Source organism: Oculina patagonica, chromosome 7 (assembly GCF_052425735.1).
Source record: "Oculina patagonica isolate OP01 chromosome 7, crgOcupat, whole genome shotgun sequence".
Lineage (NCBI taxonomy): Eukaryota > Metazoa > Cnidaria > Anthozoa > Scleractinia > Oculinidae > Oculina > Oculina patagonica.
Window position 1 is genome coordinate 5,216,584 of NC_135764.1, and position 15,275 is coordinate 5,231,858.

General features: G+C 39.2%; 1 protein-coding gene across 2 annotated transcripts; it reads right to left on the reverse strand.

The window, feature by feature from the left end:
• Positions 1-4,168: 4,168 nt before the first annotated feature.
• LOC144659657 (uncharacterized) lies at positions 4,169-14,751 on the reverse strand. 2 transcript variants are annotated; one of them, XM_078520149.1, is made up of 5 exons: positions 14,673-14,751; positions 14,400-14,453; positions 10,129-10,190; positions 4,922-9,624; positions 4,169-4,239 (listed from the first exon to the last, which is right to left on the reverse strand). In XM_078520149.1, the coding sequence occupies exons 4-5, from the start codon at positions 9,583-9,585 to the stop codon at positions 4,221-4,223; spliced, it is 4,683 nt and encodes a 1,560-aa protein (XP_078376275.1). In that variant the 5' UTR covers positions 9,586-9,624; positions 10,129-10,190; positions 14,400-14,453; positions 14,673-14,751; the 3' UTR covers positions 4,169-4,220. The 2 variants fall into 2 exon arrangements, with proteins under 2 accessions (XP_078376275.1, XP_078376274.1); XM_078520148.1 differs by having other exon boundaries at positions 4,169-4,245.
• Positions 14,752-15,275: the final 524 nt, after the last annotated feature.

A 15,275-nucleotide genomic window follows, 5' to 3' on the forward strand; every position in this document is an offset into this window, starting at 1 on the left:
AAAGAGTCCGTAGGTTTCAGTCGTAGGTTCCACGATAAGTGATCCAACATACTAATTCAACACTACGTTTACATAGAATTGTGGACGCACTAACAGTTCTTTTTATAATAGTTTTGAGAATTGAATCGAGGTGAAGCCAAGTTGGATCATAAAGGCGTCATCTTAAATGTCGAGCATGCCTGATCATGAAATCAAAAAATTAACAAACAAACAAAAAACTAATACAAAACAAGAAAACAACCGTTTTGAAAATACACCCAGTGAAAATAAACAAAGACGAGTTAGGCAATAAGGAGCGTACAAATTCACTCTCGGTGGCTGACGGTAAACCAAACATTGCCGGACTTTGTAGCTCTCTTTACAGTCTTGCTAATCGATACATGAAACACAGCACTCTCCATGCGGTCTAGGCTGCGCATATAAAGTCTTTTACATTCGCGCGCATCTTAAACCGTAGACAAGCTTGTTCAGGCAATCGCACTTTTTTAAAAATTTAAGATTATGGGCAGACTTGAATGAACGTCTGAAAGACCATGCAGATGAGGTGGTGATTAATTCATCCGCCGGCAATGTCTTTTGACCAGAAATATTCCATGTTGATAACGTAGCTCTACAGATTCGTACAGTGTCTCTGATTGGCCGATGCTCGTGCACGAAAATTAGTAACCGCCAAACAACCAATCAGCGACACTGAACGGATCTCTGTTTCCCTGCGTCAAAAGAATGGATTTTCCAGATTGTTAAATTGAGGTTCATAAACGCTATTTCCGTCAGCTTATCAAATTCGCCAAGACGGTTAATTCAGGCTACGTTTACACGGACACGGTTATCAATCGACACGGTTTTATGACCTCGAAACCGCATCGAAAACGACACGGTTTCGAAGTGTTTACACGGAGCCTATTTAACGATTTTCCGACTGTTTTCGAATGTGATTGTATAAGCAAGCGCTGCTCTCTATGCTTGTTTCACCATGTTTACCCTTCGCAAGCCAGCCAGTTCGTGCCAAAATACATGGCCGTTTTCAAATCGATGCGGTTTCGCCGTTTTTGACCGTTTACACAACAACGAAACCGCATCGTTTTGAAAACGCTCCACTTTTAACAGCGTTTTCAAAACGACCCGGTTACAGTAGTGGTCTCGATCGGTGCCGTGTAAACGAAAGGCGTAACCGCATCGCTTTCGATGCGGTTACAAATTAAACCGTGTCCGTGTAAACGTAGCCTCAGCTTCATATTGGTATAAAGGTCTCCGCACACGTGGGGACATGTCGCAGGGACGTGTTGCAGCAACATGTAGCAGCGACAAAATCATGTGTTTTTCACACTGAGGGGACATGTAGGAGGGACTATTTTTCGGCAGTTTTGTCCCTGCGACATGTTGCACGAAGTTCAACTCGTTGAACTTCGTGCAACATGTTGCTGGGACAAAGTGTTGCAGGAATTCGTGTTGCACGCGCCAAAAAATATCAGCACACACAAGGGGACATGTCGCTGCGACATAACCCGCTTCATTTTCTTGGGTGTGTACACATTGTGATTTTGTCGCTGCTACATGTCCCCGCAACACGTCCCTGTTACATGTCCCCTCAGTGTGAACAACACATGATTTTGTTGCTGCTTCATGTCGCTGCGACATGTCCCTGCGTCTTGACCCCACGTGTGCGGAGACCTTAAAGTTCATTTGACCGCCAACGTTACAACATCAGTTTCTTTATAAAATCATCGTTTTTATTAAATGTTAATCGAGGATTTAGACTAAACGATGACTATTATTCAAAACATTACATTTAAAACTTCTTTAACGTATTCACAGGCTTACCGTTCGCTGTCTGTGTGGTCAAAAGCTTCTAACATTTTAAAATTTCTCAGTAATGGCTACTATGAACAGGGTTGTGCATATTTAAATTGTTAAACAAAAAACACTGATACATCTAAATAATTGTTTTCTATTGTTGCATGGTTTTGCTAACGATTTAAAAGCGTAAGACAGAGAGAAGTATTTTTAACCTAAGTTAATTGCTTAATTCATACAACACCATTCATTTGAAAACCCTGATGTTCACAATATAACTTAGGAATGTGATATCTTATTAGAAGCCTGTGACCACACAAACATAAGAGTGGTGAACCTGTGGTCTGCTTATCTTTGTAAAACCTCGGTGAAACGTTTCGTAACAAACGTCTGCTCTAATCTATAAAGCCTATATAAATTGCATTTATCTATTCCTTTTAAATATAAATTGCCTAATTGCATTATCTTCTTTTTTTATATTACACAAGTTCGAGTTGTGAACAGAATTTCATCCTGATTGGTTTTTTCATTTGTTATCTAAAGTAACTAGAGATGATCTACGTTATTACCACAACAGCGATAGAATACTTTTATGTACACTGGATTCTAAGTCAATTATTCTTTACTTTTCAATACAACATAATTCGAATCAGAAAATAACTCGGCAATTTTGACATGCCACAGTCAAGTTGATTTCAGTTCTTCACAAATGTATCACTCGTGCAAACATAATCAAAACATTCGCCTTTGCAAGCATTACAAGGCTGTTTAATGAAGACGAATAGTTATCATTTTCAAAGGAAAATCAAATAATCAATTGTCAGCGCTTCAAGAGAAGCTCATTCAGTGAAAGACACCATGTCGCATCTAGAAAAGACGTCATGTTTTTAGATTCAAAATCGTCACCACTATTTCTCAGTTACAACTGGCAGTATGGATACTCTATTTTGTCATCTTCTTTCTGAAACATCAGCTTCTAAATTTTTCCGACGTTTTTTCGGCTCATTCTCGGATTTTGAAATTTTCCCTAAACGGTAAATGTAACCATATCTTGACTAACTTTAGTTTAACTTTGGAGCTCGAAATGTTTTAGTCACGCCACTGCCGGCGAACATAGTGCAAATACTATATTTACCCTCAAATCAACTTAAACTTCTATCAAGCAAATAGAGAAATTCATTCCATATGCACATGAAAGCCTCTTTGTTTCTTTGTTTGTTTTTCTCAGAAAATCGTGTTAAGAGCGGGAGATCGAAGAATCGCACGCGAAGCAAGACAGTTACCTTATTAATGGAATATAACGAGGCACTTTAACAACGCGAACAAAATTAACGCGTAATAAAATTAACGCGAATTTAGGAAAAGTTCTGGTCAAATGCTTATAGTAAAAAATTTAACACACATAAAATTAACGTGAATTTTTAAAATTCACGTTAATAACATGTATTGTTAATTTCCTATAATAAGGTATTCTTTCTCACTCGCCTCGCGCGTTCGCTCGTTCTACGCGCGATTCTTCCGTTTTGTAAAGAAATGAATAGGTTGACGGAGCCTACTAAAATATGACGTTTTGACCTACCGGTTTTGTCTATCTACAGATCTATTAAAAAAAGTCGACTTTTTTTTAGAAGAAAAACGTTTTACCAGGAGTCATAAATATACTTCTGATTTTACAGTGGCACTTCTACAATGTCTTTGACAGCCTGGCTGAATTGCACAAGACATTGGTAGCAGAAAAGTCTTGGAATAAGTAACCTAAGCCTTGTTAGCATTACAATCCTTGTTATTATCTTTTTAATACCCCAATGCCTTTTATTTTAAACGAGAAAATAATCTTCGCCATTTTCCCGGACGCTATAGGATCAGGATCGTGAAAATTAAACCTAGGAAAAGGGTAAACACGAACAGTTTCGGAAGGAGTTTTTAAATTGTGTGCCAGCAGATGCACAACATGGCAATCATAGGCGGCAAGATGAATCGAAGGCTCATCCAGCTAGAAGGAGGGGTTCACTAACTTCTGCAAATTTAGACTGGTGCTTCAAGGTGAAGCTAAGGGATGGTAAATGACACGATTTTCCAACCACTGCCTTAGAAGACCAAGTGGCTTTGCCTTGGAAGTTTCACCCTTCCGGTCTCCAATTCTCTCCCCACCCCCTGCCCCCTTATTTTACCTACTGTTTTCACATTCCTTTTCTTTTTGAAATATTGATGTAGTTGTTTCTGGCTTAAACGGCTGGTCAAATCAACTAGCAACAATTTGGCCTACATGGTAAGCAAGGTTCTTTGTTTTTGTCGGTTTTTATGCGTCCCATGGTAGGAAACTACATCCTCGCGCAAATAAAAGGCATTAGGATATTTGATCATATACTACTGCATTGTCCAGTCACCGGATTCGTCTGGAAATTCCAGCCAGCAGTCTACACGTTTTACTCTTGAAGGTTGATTCTGTACCTAAAAAAATTAAAAAGTAAAAATTAAATTTGAGACCAAATAGCAACATGCCCGTACAGTATAGGTTGTAAAATGGGAACAGGAGGAGCTGCGGTGGTGCATGCGCAGTTGCAAACACTTTTTGCACGATAAGAAGTGAATGTTTCGAATGTTTACATTTTTTTATGGCCCTAGTTTAACCTCTTCATACCAGCTTCTGAGCTATATCACTTTGTATAAAGGACGGCAAATTAGACTTTTTCAAACCCATGGTTAGTAGACATATTGATTTGAGGTTTAACGATGGCAAACTGCGTCGAAGAACGAGGAGAAGAGGATTTTAGACAATATGGCGGCCGCTGTCATCGAAAGGGCAGTTGATTCCTACCACGCTATAAAGCCTAAGGGAAATTCTTTCACTTACATACGCTAAAAGGTGAGGTAATATGTCTTCAATTTTGTATCGTTGGTCATACTATGCACATCGATTACACGAACTCGTGAATACTTTTGCCTTTAAAACCCCTCAATCGCCGTAAACCTTGGTGATTGGGAAACACTTCTGCGAGTGTGATCAAAACCGGATACCAGGTGTAATGAGAAGTTCATGTATGTCGAAATCCGGGTTATCTCAAAACTGAACAATTTTCAACTTTGTGCGTTATTTTGTTTACTTTGTTTCTTAATAACAGCTTACCTTTTGTTCTTCCTGCTGTTTTTGTCTCGCGGCAACTTCACCTGTAGAAGGCTGAAACCGTGTTTGGAATCCTCAAAGCCGATGGCAACGAGACGCTTACGAGGACAGGCTGCTAAACTGCACACTTCGCTTTCCATGGTAATTTCACTAAGCAGGTCACCAGACTTGACGTTAAACAGTCGAAGACAATAACCTCTGGACTCATTATCAATACTGACAATGCACTCCTCATCACTGACAAACTTGATATGAGGGTTAAAGTCAAACCATCTATGAGATGAAAATAACTTATGAAAGGTTCTCCCTGAAGCTGCATCGAGGACGTAAAGGGCTGCGTTACTTCGATCATATTTTGGTGTTCCACCAACTAAACAATACTGTTCAGTAGGAGAAAATGTGTTGCATCGAAGAAAGGGAATCATATCAAAAGGCGGAGATATTTTCCAGAGTACATTTTCGCCACATCTCATCTGCAATTCCATCCTGGTTCTCTCAGTGGTTATCACATGACATTTACTGTTACATGCAACAAATTCCCCATGAATAGTGATTGTTGACACAATGTCTTCACTAGTTGTATCCAGAATGATCACTTTACTGCTGTCCCATACTTCACAGGCCAATCGTTCTTCTGATATGGGGCGTACACGTGTAATGTCTCTCATGTCAGTCCAACTTCGGATGCACTCAGACAACTCAAAATTCCACAACTCTAAGATGCCAGTTCTTGTTCCAAGTAGAACACCTGCTCTTACGGCTAAAAGAAAACTTAAAAAATCAGAAAGAATACTAAAAACAACTCTTTTCTCAGCTTTGGACCTTCCACTTGAAATGTCCCAAGCCATAAGTACTGATTGAGGGGCATCTTGTTCAGTGAAAACATAGAGAGTTTCACCATTCAATGAAAATACGACTTCCCTCACAGCAGTCCTTGAAAATCCGTCTCTGTCTTTCATTAGTTCGTCAGGGTGCAACATCTCTATGACGCTACTACCAGAAGAAACCTTTAATGAAGATTGTTTGTTTAGTACAAACGAATGTTCTGGCCTCCATTTTAAGGAACCCCTTTTAAAGGAAGAGAAAAACGGATCCCCGAATAAAAAACCAGTCTCACTACACGTTTCATATTCCCAGGGGCGATAATGGACTTCGTCTGGTAAAACATCTAACAAACAGTTAAAATCATTTTCCACGTTGACGTAAAAATGAAACAGTTTGTAGTTGTCGCCACACATTTCAAAATGCACACAAAAAAGGGATCGACAGTCAGGAGAGAACTTTATCATTCCACATTCTTCTGAAGTTATAGTAGTTATAGTTTTAAATCCATCCAGTACATCAACCAAACGAATCGAACCAAAACAGTGGGAAGTTGCCAGCAGCCTTTCATCGCGAGACCAAGCAAAAGACAAAATATCTTCATCGAAGGTAAAAAAAGTAATCTCTGATCCATTTTTCAAGCTCCATATTACAATGGATTTAGCATCGTCTGGGCAATCAGTTAACATCTTGGTCTTGTCTGCAGAAATTGAACAAACCGAAAAACGGCACTTGCTTGAAAGAAAAAGTGGTTTCAGATCTCCAGCAGTGGTAAAGGCATGGCTAAGGATTCCTGGTAAGACAAAGTCTTCGGTAGGATGAAAAACTACTGAGCGATAAAAGGTCATGACATCAGATGACGGACTCGTTCTATATGGTTGGTACTCAAGGAATTTCTCGTTAAAGTCTCTTACCCAGTCGTAATATTTCTTTACCTTGACATCGCGTTTCCACAGCTGCTTGCCAGTATGGAGCGACCATAACTGAATCGTGTCATCTTGACATTCACACACCATGTAGTCTAAATGGGGTGAAACGTCAAAACAAACTACTTTAGCTGAACATGGAAATTTGGATTGAACAAGCAAATCCAGATCCTTCTTGTGTACAAATTCCATATATGGAATTTCAGCATATCTAGTATTCAAAAGGTTTAATGCTTCAGAAGACAGCTCAGGTCCTCCTTCATTCAACAAGGTTTGAAAGATTGCGTGAGGGAGTTCTGTTAATGTTCTTATATGCTTCCTTAACAGATACAACAAAGTACCAATTGCTTTTCGCCATTTTCCATTCAATGTTTTCACACCCTCTTGCTTTTGGACGCAAAGAATATCTTCAGATGCTGTAACACCCACGCACAGCTTTGCATACACTAGTTCTAAGTCCAAACAGTATTTCACAGCAATTTCCTCAAGGCTGCATAATCTCGCATCCCCTTCAAGTTGTAGCATGTGTTGAACGCCATGTTGTAGAGCATACTTTGTAGTGTCAACAAAATGTGCGCCGTCAACGCCTTTTCGTTTCACATCATCAAGTTCATCAATGCAGAGCTTAGAAAGGACGCGATGGCCTTCATTTTCGTCTACACTAAAGTGGTGCTGTCCGTAGTTAGAATTGTCAATCAACCAGTCTTTGACCGACTTATGAAAAAAGTGAATACGACCGTCTTGAACAGGCAGAAGTGCCGAGACACAACCAATTGCCGCATTTACTTTTCGCTGAACAGCTGATGACGATTTACCTGATAACAACAATTTAGACACAAAACACAGTGGCAATGGCTCCCTTGCAGCTGCGACTGCACTCAGAAACTTCATAAATTGGTCTTCGGTGACCTGAAGTTCCTTGCGTAGGTCAGTCTCCAGACGCTTGAAATATGATTGGTAAACAGACGAAATACCTGATGATAAGGTGCTGTCCAGCAGTTCAGGAGTTAGAAGTGATACATTTTTCTTTATAAAAACTACCAGGTAATGAGCATATAACATGACTCCTTCTGACTTTTCAACCAGTGCTTGCAAGATGATTTCTTGATACTCCGTTTGCAATACAGGGCTAAGCTGCTTTTCAAAGCAAACGTAAATATCCTTCAAATTCTCATCGTTGTCTGGCTCCAGCTCTAAAGGGTGCAAACAATTAAGCCTGTCTGCGATGTTCATTTCAGGTCGCGTTGTCACCAGAAATCGAATCCAACGTGGAAGTTTCTTGAAGTAATTAGCAATCACATCAAGCAGCTCATTCCGCCCTTGGTATTCACTCTCATCGATGCCATCTATTACCATGAGATAGGTTAAACCAGGGTCATTTAAGCTGGTAAGAGGTTCCTCAAAAAGCAATTCAAACAGATCCTTCCCTTCCATGTCGTTGATCTCTACACCCAAATTTCCTGACAGCTTTTCAACAAGAGCTTTCTTGTAATCTGGCAAAGAATCAGCAAGGTGACTGGCTAAGGACTGTAGCATCACCTTGGGATTCCTGTGACGTGCCCTGCCATGCTGACAAAAGTGGCTTCCTGCCAGCCTCTTAGCTTGTAGCATCTTTTGGCACATCTTGGCTGATATTACAGACTTCCCCATACCTGCAGTCCCAGAGATCATCATCACACGATTTGGGGAACTTCTGTCATTTAACCAGCTCTCGACTTTTGCAAAGATTGGTACACGGGTTCCCTCTACACATCTTTCTGCGTGATATTCCACATCTTTCAGGGAATCAATCTTGGCAAGCTTCTCAAGGATTTCGTTTTGTCGGTGCTTTTCTCTTTGTCCTTCTAAATTTTCAGCTCTCTGCTTCAACTGTTGTTGCAATGCTTCGAAGCCTTTTTCTTGGGTTCTTAAAAATACGCCATGAGACTGACTGATTTCTTCTACTTTGGACTTTGTATCTTGAAGTGTAGTATGGACTTGGTGCAGTTTCCCTATACCTTGCTCTGTGTTCTGACACATTTGCTGAATTGCTCTGCTGTCATCAATTTGAGTTTGACGAACATCAATGACAACTTGATGTGTTTTTCTGTCGATCTGATAAAGTTCTTGCAGCTTCATGTTGCTATCCTGAATTGCTTCACGATCTTGAAGTTGGCTCTGACGAACTTCATCAATAGTTTCTTGAGTTATGGTCTGGAACTGACGTACTTCTTCCAGCGTGCCCTTGCTATCCTGAAGTATTTCACGATCTTCTAGTTGGGTCTTGTGTACTTCATCAACAGATTGTTGTACTTTGGTCTGAGATTGACGCACGTCCTTCAGCTGTGACTTGATATCCTCTTCACTGTCAGCCCATTCCAGCAACGCGTCAATATAGTCTTCCTCACCACAACGCTCTGCCTTCAATCTATCAATTTCTGCCTGATGCAAGCCAAGAGCAACAAGAACCGCACTAATTTCCAGCCACAGGGCAGAGAAAGTTGGTGTGTCAACACCGGTAGTTGCCGCATGACCATACAACTCATTGCGGAAAAACTTAATTCGAGCAAGGTTTGCCTCAAAAGAGGTGTCACTTGGGGGTGGCTTAGAGTGCCAAAACGATAGGGGACGGGATAGTCCGCAAATGTTGGTAAGAAGCAGGAATAACAAGGTTATATCAAATGTGTTAGAGTCAGGTGTGGCTCCACTGGGTGGGAACAGTAGGTCCCATTGAGGTCTATGTAAAACTCTCCTCCTTAAGAGATTGTTCAGGGTGAGATAGTTAGCATGGAGATCAGCCAACAGATTTGCTGGGGGGTGGTATCCATCAAAAATCGTCCTGAGAACTGTTGCTCCACCATCAATGAGAAGTCTGCTGAGCTTGGCTCCATTTGTCTTCTCTACAGAGCTGGCCAGAGGTGAAGGTGCAGCAGCTGCCATCTTGATCCAAAGTACAAACGGTTAGTCCTCCAGTTGTACCTGTATGACATCAAAGAGATTTATTCAATTAATATAATTATTTTAAATAGCTGGTGCATAATATTCTTATCCATTTGAGTCCATCCTTTTTAAGGCCTTTCACTTAGAAGATTTGCCTACAGGGAATTTGGATGTCATCAGAAGGACTCATTCTTACTGACCTTTGTGTGATTCAAGAAAATATCATATATACAGTGTAGCATCAGAGGGTTGTAAAGCTGTGGCTATAGCTGGAGTTCTTTACATGCCTATGTAGTTTAATTTATGTTCCAGCATTAAAGGTCGCAATGCGTGCAGAGACCTTTGTTGCTGTAGCTGTAGGGTATCACTCAGGGTGGCAAATTGTCAAATTTCACTAGTCTTTTCTTGTTACTTTAGCACTGTATGCAATGTATTTATTTTTGAATCACATTTTTTTTACTACTGTATTTTTAAAAGATGCTACATGTATCAAAAGTAACCTAGTTAACATAAGAAGTAATAAGCTTTCATAAACAATCATACCAATGACCAATGTTCCTCCAGATGGACAATTTTCTGTCCTTTCATGTCCATCTCCACATTTCCTGAAATAAAGATTAAGTGATTTTAACACAGGGTCTAACTACAGTGTACTTGTAGCTGGATAATTTCAGCAGAAAGTACCGGGAAAATGGTGGGACATAAATAAAGCCAAGACCTTTGGATGAGGGCAATTTGGCATTCTGTTAAATGTGATTACCTTATTGTCACTTAATTTCGCGGGAACTTAATTTCGCGAAGATAGAACTGGCATATTTCGCGAGACTTAAATTTCGCGATTTTGCCAAACAAACACGAATAAAGGAACTAAATTTCGCGAAAATTTTCAAAACACTGGTCTACATTAAAAACAGTAAGTCTAAAATTGGCACAACTGATTTTAATTTTTCACAGCAATAGTTTCCAATGACACTGAACAAAACCATAAAACAAAACGAAACTTAAAACAGTTTGACATGTTCCTTTGTAACAAAGAAGTGCTAGTTTGACAACTGTACCAAGATAATTATGTAGTAAACTGGCCTAAACGTTGATAAATCATAACAAATTATATAGAAGGGTATTAAAGTTTGCGTCGTTATTTTTCGCGAGAACCTTTTTTCGCGGGTCTTTAATTTCGCGATCTTTTTAAAATTGTGAAAATCGCGAAAATTAAGTACCGCGAAAATAAGTAACAATAAGGTTAACTAAACTCAACAATGATATGGTGTGTTGTTATTGATCTATCACTTTAAATGGTATCAATATAGATACCATTTAATGGTTTATTACATCCATTTTGAAATCCCTGGTGATCCTTGCAATCTGATTGGCTGTCAGGAGTGCGATTTATTCACGAATCGCACTATTTTTTGCTCCAAATCGCATCTTTTTTCCAGCCAATAAAAAAGGAACAGAAACAACCAATCAGATCTCAAGGCCTGCTTAAATTAAACAAACAAATTGCAGGAAAATTGTAGTAGAAAGAAAGCCATTGTGTTTTTTTAAGTGAATTTTTAAATTTTGTTTCCAAAATCTTTAATACCGTAATGATTTGATTTAGCACCCTCCTTTCTAATAAGCGCCCCCTTTCGAATAAGCGCCCCCCTTCGAATGTGTTTTTGTTAATAAGCGCCCCTATTCCAATAAGTGCCCCAATTCTAATGAGCGCCCTCATTCTTATAAGTGCCCCTATTGTAATAAGCTCCCCCTATTGTGGATAACTGCCCCTACTGAAGTCATCGACGTCAAATAGATAAACGCATGAACATTTACCGTACCGTACATGTATATATTTGCTGCTAAAATGAACAGTTCTTTTAAAAGTAGCTGAACTTTCAACAATTTGCTACTGTTACAGTTTCTGTCATTGTTAGTTATCTTAATACTTATTAAAGTTTTGTTTTGAATGTTTGGTTGTTTCTCGAAAAATTTAATAAGCGCCCTGTCCCGAATCATTATAATCATGGTGGAGACCGATTAGGAGAGTTTCAAAGGAAAAGATTGCTCATTCGTGGCAGTATGGTTGAGAAAGAAAGGGATAGAAAAGCTTTGTTTTATATTTGAAGGTATGTAAAGCCGGAATGCAGACAGGATTTATGAAAAGCTACACAGATAAAACAGTTATCTGTTTAATTATTAATTTTTCCCAGGGGTGGGGACATTTGATCACTGAAAATGGGCTTGCAGTGCGGTCAGTGTAGAATGCAGACTGCAGACTGCAGACTGCAGACCGAGGGTAAAATGCAGACTGCAGACCTGGGGTATAATGCAGACTGTGGGTAATGTAACAAAATACGAGTCACGAAGCCTTTTCCCTTTGGCTCAAAGTTCGAAGGAATGTATGTCAGACAACGTTTCGCATGAGCGAACATGTGAATGGACTGGCGATAAATAAATTTTATGCAAGCACAAATCAGTGTTCAAATTTTACTTTTTATACAGACCTAACCTTGCGAAACTTCAATAATCATTTCAAGTCTTCTAAATCTGTAAACCAGATGAAACTGAACAGTTTACAGCCCTTTCAGCCTGTGCTCTTTCGGAAATTAATTTTGTATGCACACGACTACGGACGTCATGTCATTTGTTTACCGCTTGCTGAACATAAAAGTTTTGTACCTTTTTATTTTGTTATATGGTGTTTTATTACAACGGTTAGCGAGCAAAGCCTTTTTATATCACTTAACTGCGGAAGGGTTTAATCTGCGCCAGTTAAAAACAATTGAAAGAGCTGTGGCCGTGGAATAATTTGATCCCTGAAACGTGACCTTGCTCCAGGGGGGGTACTCCGACTTGTAAATGACGGGGATGATCGAATGAAGGAAAAACTCAGGGTCCAAAAAAATCCCTAACTCTTCCGACATTACCCAAAAAAATCCCTGGACCAAAAATAACCCCTAAAAAAATCCCTTGTCAAATTACCCCTAAATTGCTAGGAGGGGCAATAACGCTCGTGTTTGTTTATTCATCATACCATAAATACGCCAAGGCTGTGCCAAATCACTTCAGTTTGTTTTTAATACCCAAAAAGATCCCCTATTTGAATCAAGTCACCCAAAAAAATACTTGCCAAATCTTCTTACCCAAAAAAATCCCAGAATCGAAAATTTCAAACCCAAAAAAATCCTTCGATCATCCCCGTCATTTATAAGCCGCAGTACCCCCCCTGGGTGTGTCGGTATGGTAAAAAATTTACTTTTCTAAATGATCCGTAGACCATTCAGTTTCATCCGGTTTTCAAACGTAAATCAGATTGTAAACTAAAGTTTAAGGTGGCTCGACCCAATTTTTTTTAAGTGATACCTATCAACTTTGAAACCCTCATACTTAAAAGGTATTAATGTCAATGACATATCTACTTTATCACATGGATTACACATAGACTGAACTACAATATGATATAAGTTTTTGGGAGATCGAAATGAATATCACGTGACAATGACGTCACACAGGTTCTTGCTCAGAATCGAATTTTAGCCCGTAACCACAATTTGTCTCGAGATCCTCCACGCTACGTATACCTTGGGTGTTTGCATTCAGCTCTGCTGAGTTTCATCGAAATCTACAAGGGCCATCCCAATAAAATGTTTCGTTTCCCATCGCCCGACCGACCCATTTTTTTCGAAAAGTAAAAAAAAAAAAAAAATTCCAGATTCACTAGTTAAAGAAGCAAGTACTTCAATTTGCAAGCACACAATCTTGTTTTATTAACAACGATTGGTATATGATGTCTTTGTCTATAATAAACATCGATACTACGTTATTTAAAGACTGTTTAGACATTTGATAAGGACGAACGAAAAGACCACGTTTTCGAGTTGACTTTGTAATCAGGCTTTCTTACTTAGCAGCCCGGCCTTCTGTGGAACCCAAGTGTTTTTTCTTTCTTTTCTTTTTTTGCCCGACCGACCGACCCATCATCACAAAAGACAGGGCGATGGGAAACGAAACATTTTATTGGGATGGCCAAGAGGAATTTTGAAATATCTTGGAATTTCTTTTTAGATGGTATAATTTATGCGTAAAATAAAGACAAGACTTCATATAAAGAAATTTGCTTCTTTTTTTATGTTTAATGAGAGGCTTTAGCCTTCATTCCTTTTAAAAATGTCTCATATCTGATATCCAAACCCTAAGAAGTAGGTAGACTTGCGCGATTTAAAAAAAATATGAAATATATGAATCATAGTGAAGCTCAATGTTTAGCTCTATTTACCAATTTTACGCCTACTTTCGCGTCGATGAATTTTCACCAAAATTTTTCAGGGTGGCAATTGATCAGTACACTAAACAATCCCTGAATTTCATGCTCATTGAAAACTTCTTAGCCACCTTAAGTGTCTTAAAAATTTTTAAAATGCCTTTGCTGTATCGGAAGAGTTAAATTTGATCAAATTTGTGTCGGCATAAAATCTACATCTGCTACATTATATATGACATCGCCGGTTTATTTACTCGTGCGAAGCGTTGTCTGACGTACATTCCTTCAAAATTTGGAAAAATGGCTTTCTGACTCGTATTTCGTTACTTTACCCTCGGTCTGCATTTTACTTCTAGTCTACAGTCTGCATTTTACCCCCGGTCTGCAGTCCCACAGTCTGCGTTTTACACTGACCGCTTGCAGTGTGGCATTTGAACGGATTTTTGGCCCAGGGAGGCAGAAATTGAACGCAATTTTTTCAAAATCTATATGCCCGGGGAATTACCCGGGGGAGATGTTGAACTTTCGATTTGACATGATACATTAAGTTATATTTGGGATTCAGTCCTACCTGCATATCTGGACCAATTACTGAATGTTGATCCCCATTCTCACAGCTCAGGACCTGCAACAGACGACAATAATGAACTGTGTTTTCACGGCAAAACTGACTCCTGAATGCTGCAAAATATAATTAAGATGCACTCGAAAAATCGATCGAGGAATCGAAAGCGGAAGTAAGTTACAGCGGTTTATATGATTTGTCAGACAAACACAGAAATACTAAACTTCAATTCCTGTTAAAAATAGCCAGAAAACAAATTACTTTAACGAACTTTAATACCTCGTTGCCGAAAACTGAATAAACTCTTCCTGCTGAAGCTACAACAGATCTACACAACTTTGCAAACAGCCAGCACTCCTCATGAAGGAATGTAGATGTAAACGCGCACAGAAATATGGGATTTACCCAGGTCCCCGAGAGGTAAGAGGCAGAATGGCGTGAACCTGTGGATTAGGTAGCGGATTGGTAGTGGAATGTGGAAAGAAAAAAAATGGGCGAACGAACAATTTTGGTCTCTTGCGCTTACAAGGACAGCAGATACGAATGAACGCATTTTTAATATGTTTTAGTTAAATTAAAAAAAAAATGAAATAAAAACTTAAGGAAAGAGAGCTTTATTCCGTCTCGTCAACAATATACAGTGAATCTTAACTACAGCGCTTATTAGCCTGATAAGCGTGATTTGAAGCTTGAATTAAGTTAAGAATTAAAACTCCTCGTTTTAGTTGTATTGTTGTAAAATGAAGTTTATTATGCCATAAAACTCAAACGAAAGGTGCAACTTTTGTCAGAGTCCTTTTCTTTCAGTATTTTTTAGCTTGCCACCTCCAAACCTTGCCGTCAGTGTCCGCGCTCAGTTCGGATATACGGGAATTATAAAGA

Excerpts from the sequence above, each read along its gene's own strand:
- LOC144659657 (XM_078520148.1), bottom strand. The coding sequence starts at position 9,585 with ATGGCAGCTGCTGCACCTTCACCTCTGGCCAGCTCTGTAGAGAAGACA. Across the intron at positions 4,246-4,921 it reads AACAGCAGGAAGAACAAAAG|GTACAGAATCAACCTTCAAG; the intron begins GTAAGCTGTTAT and ends TAATTTTTTTAG.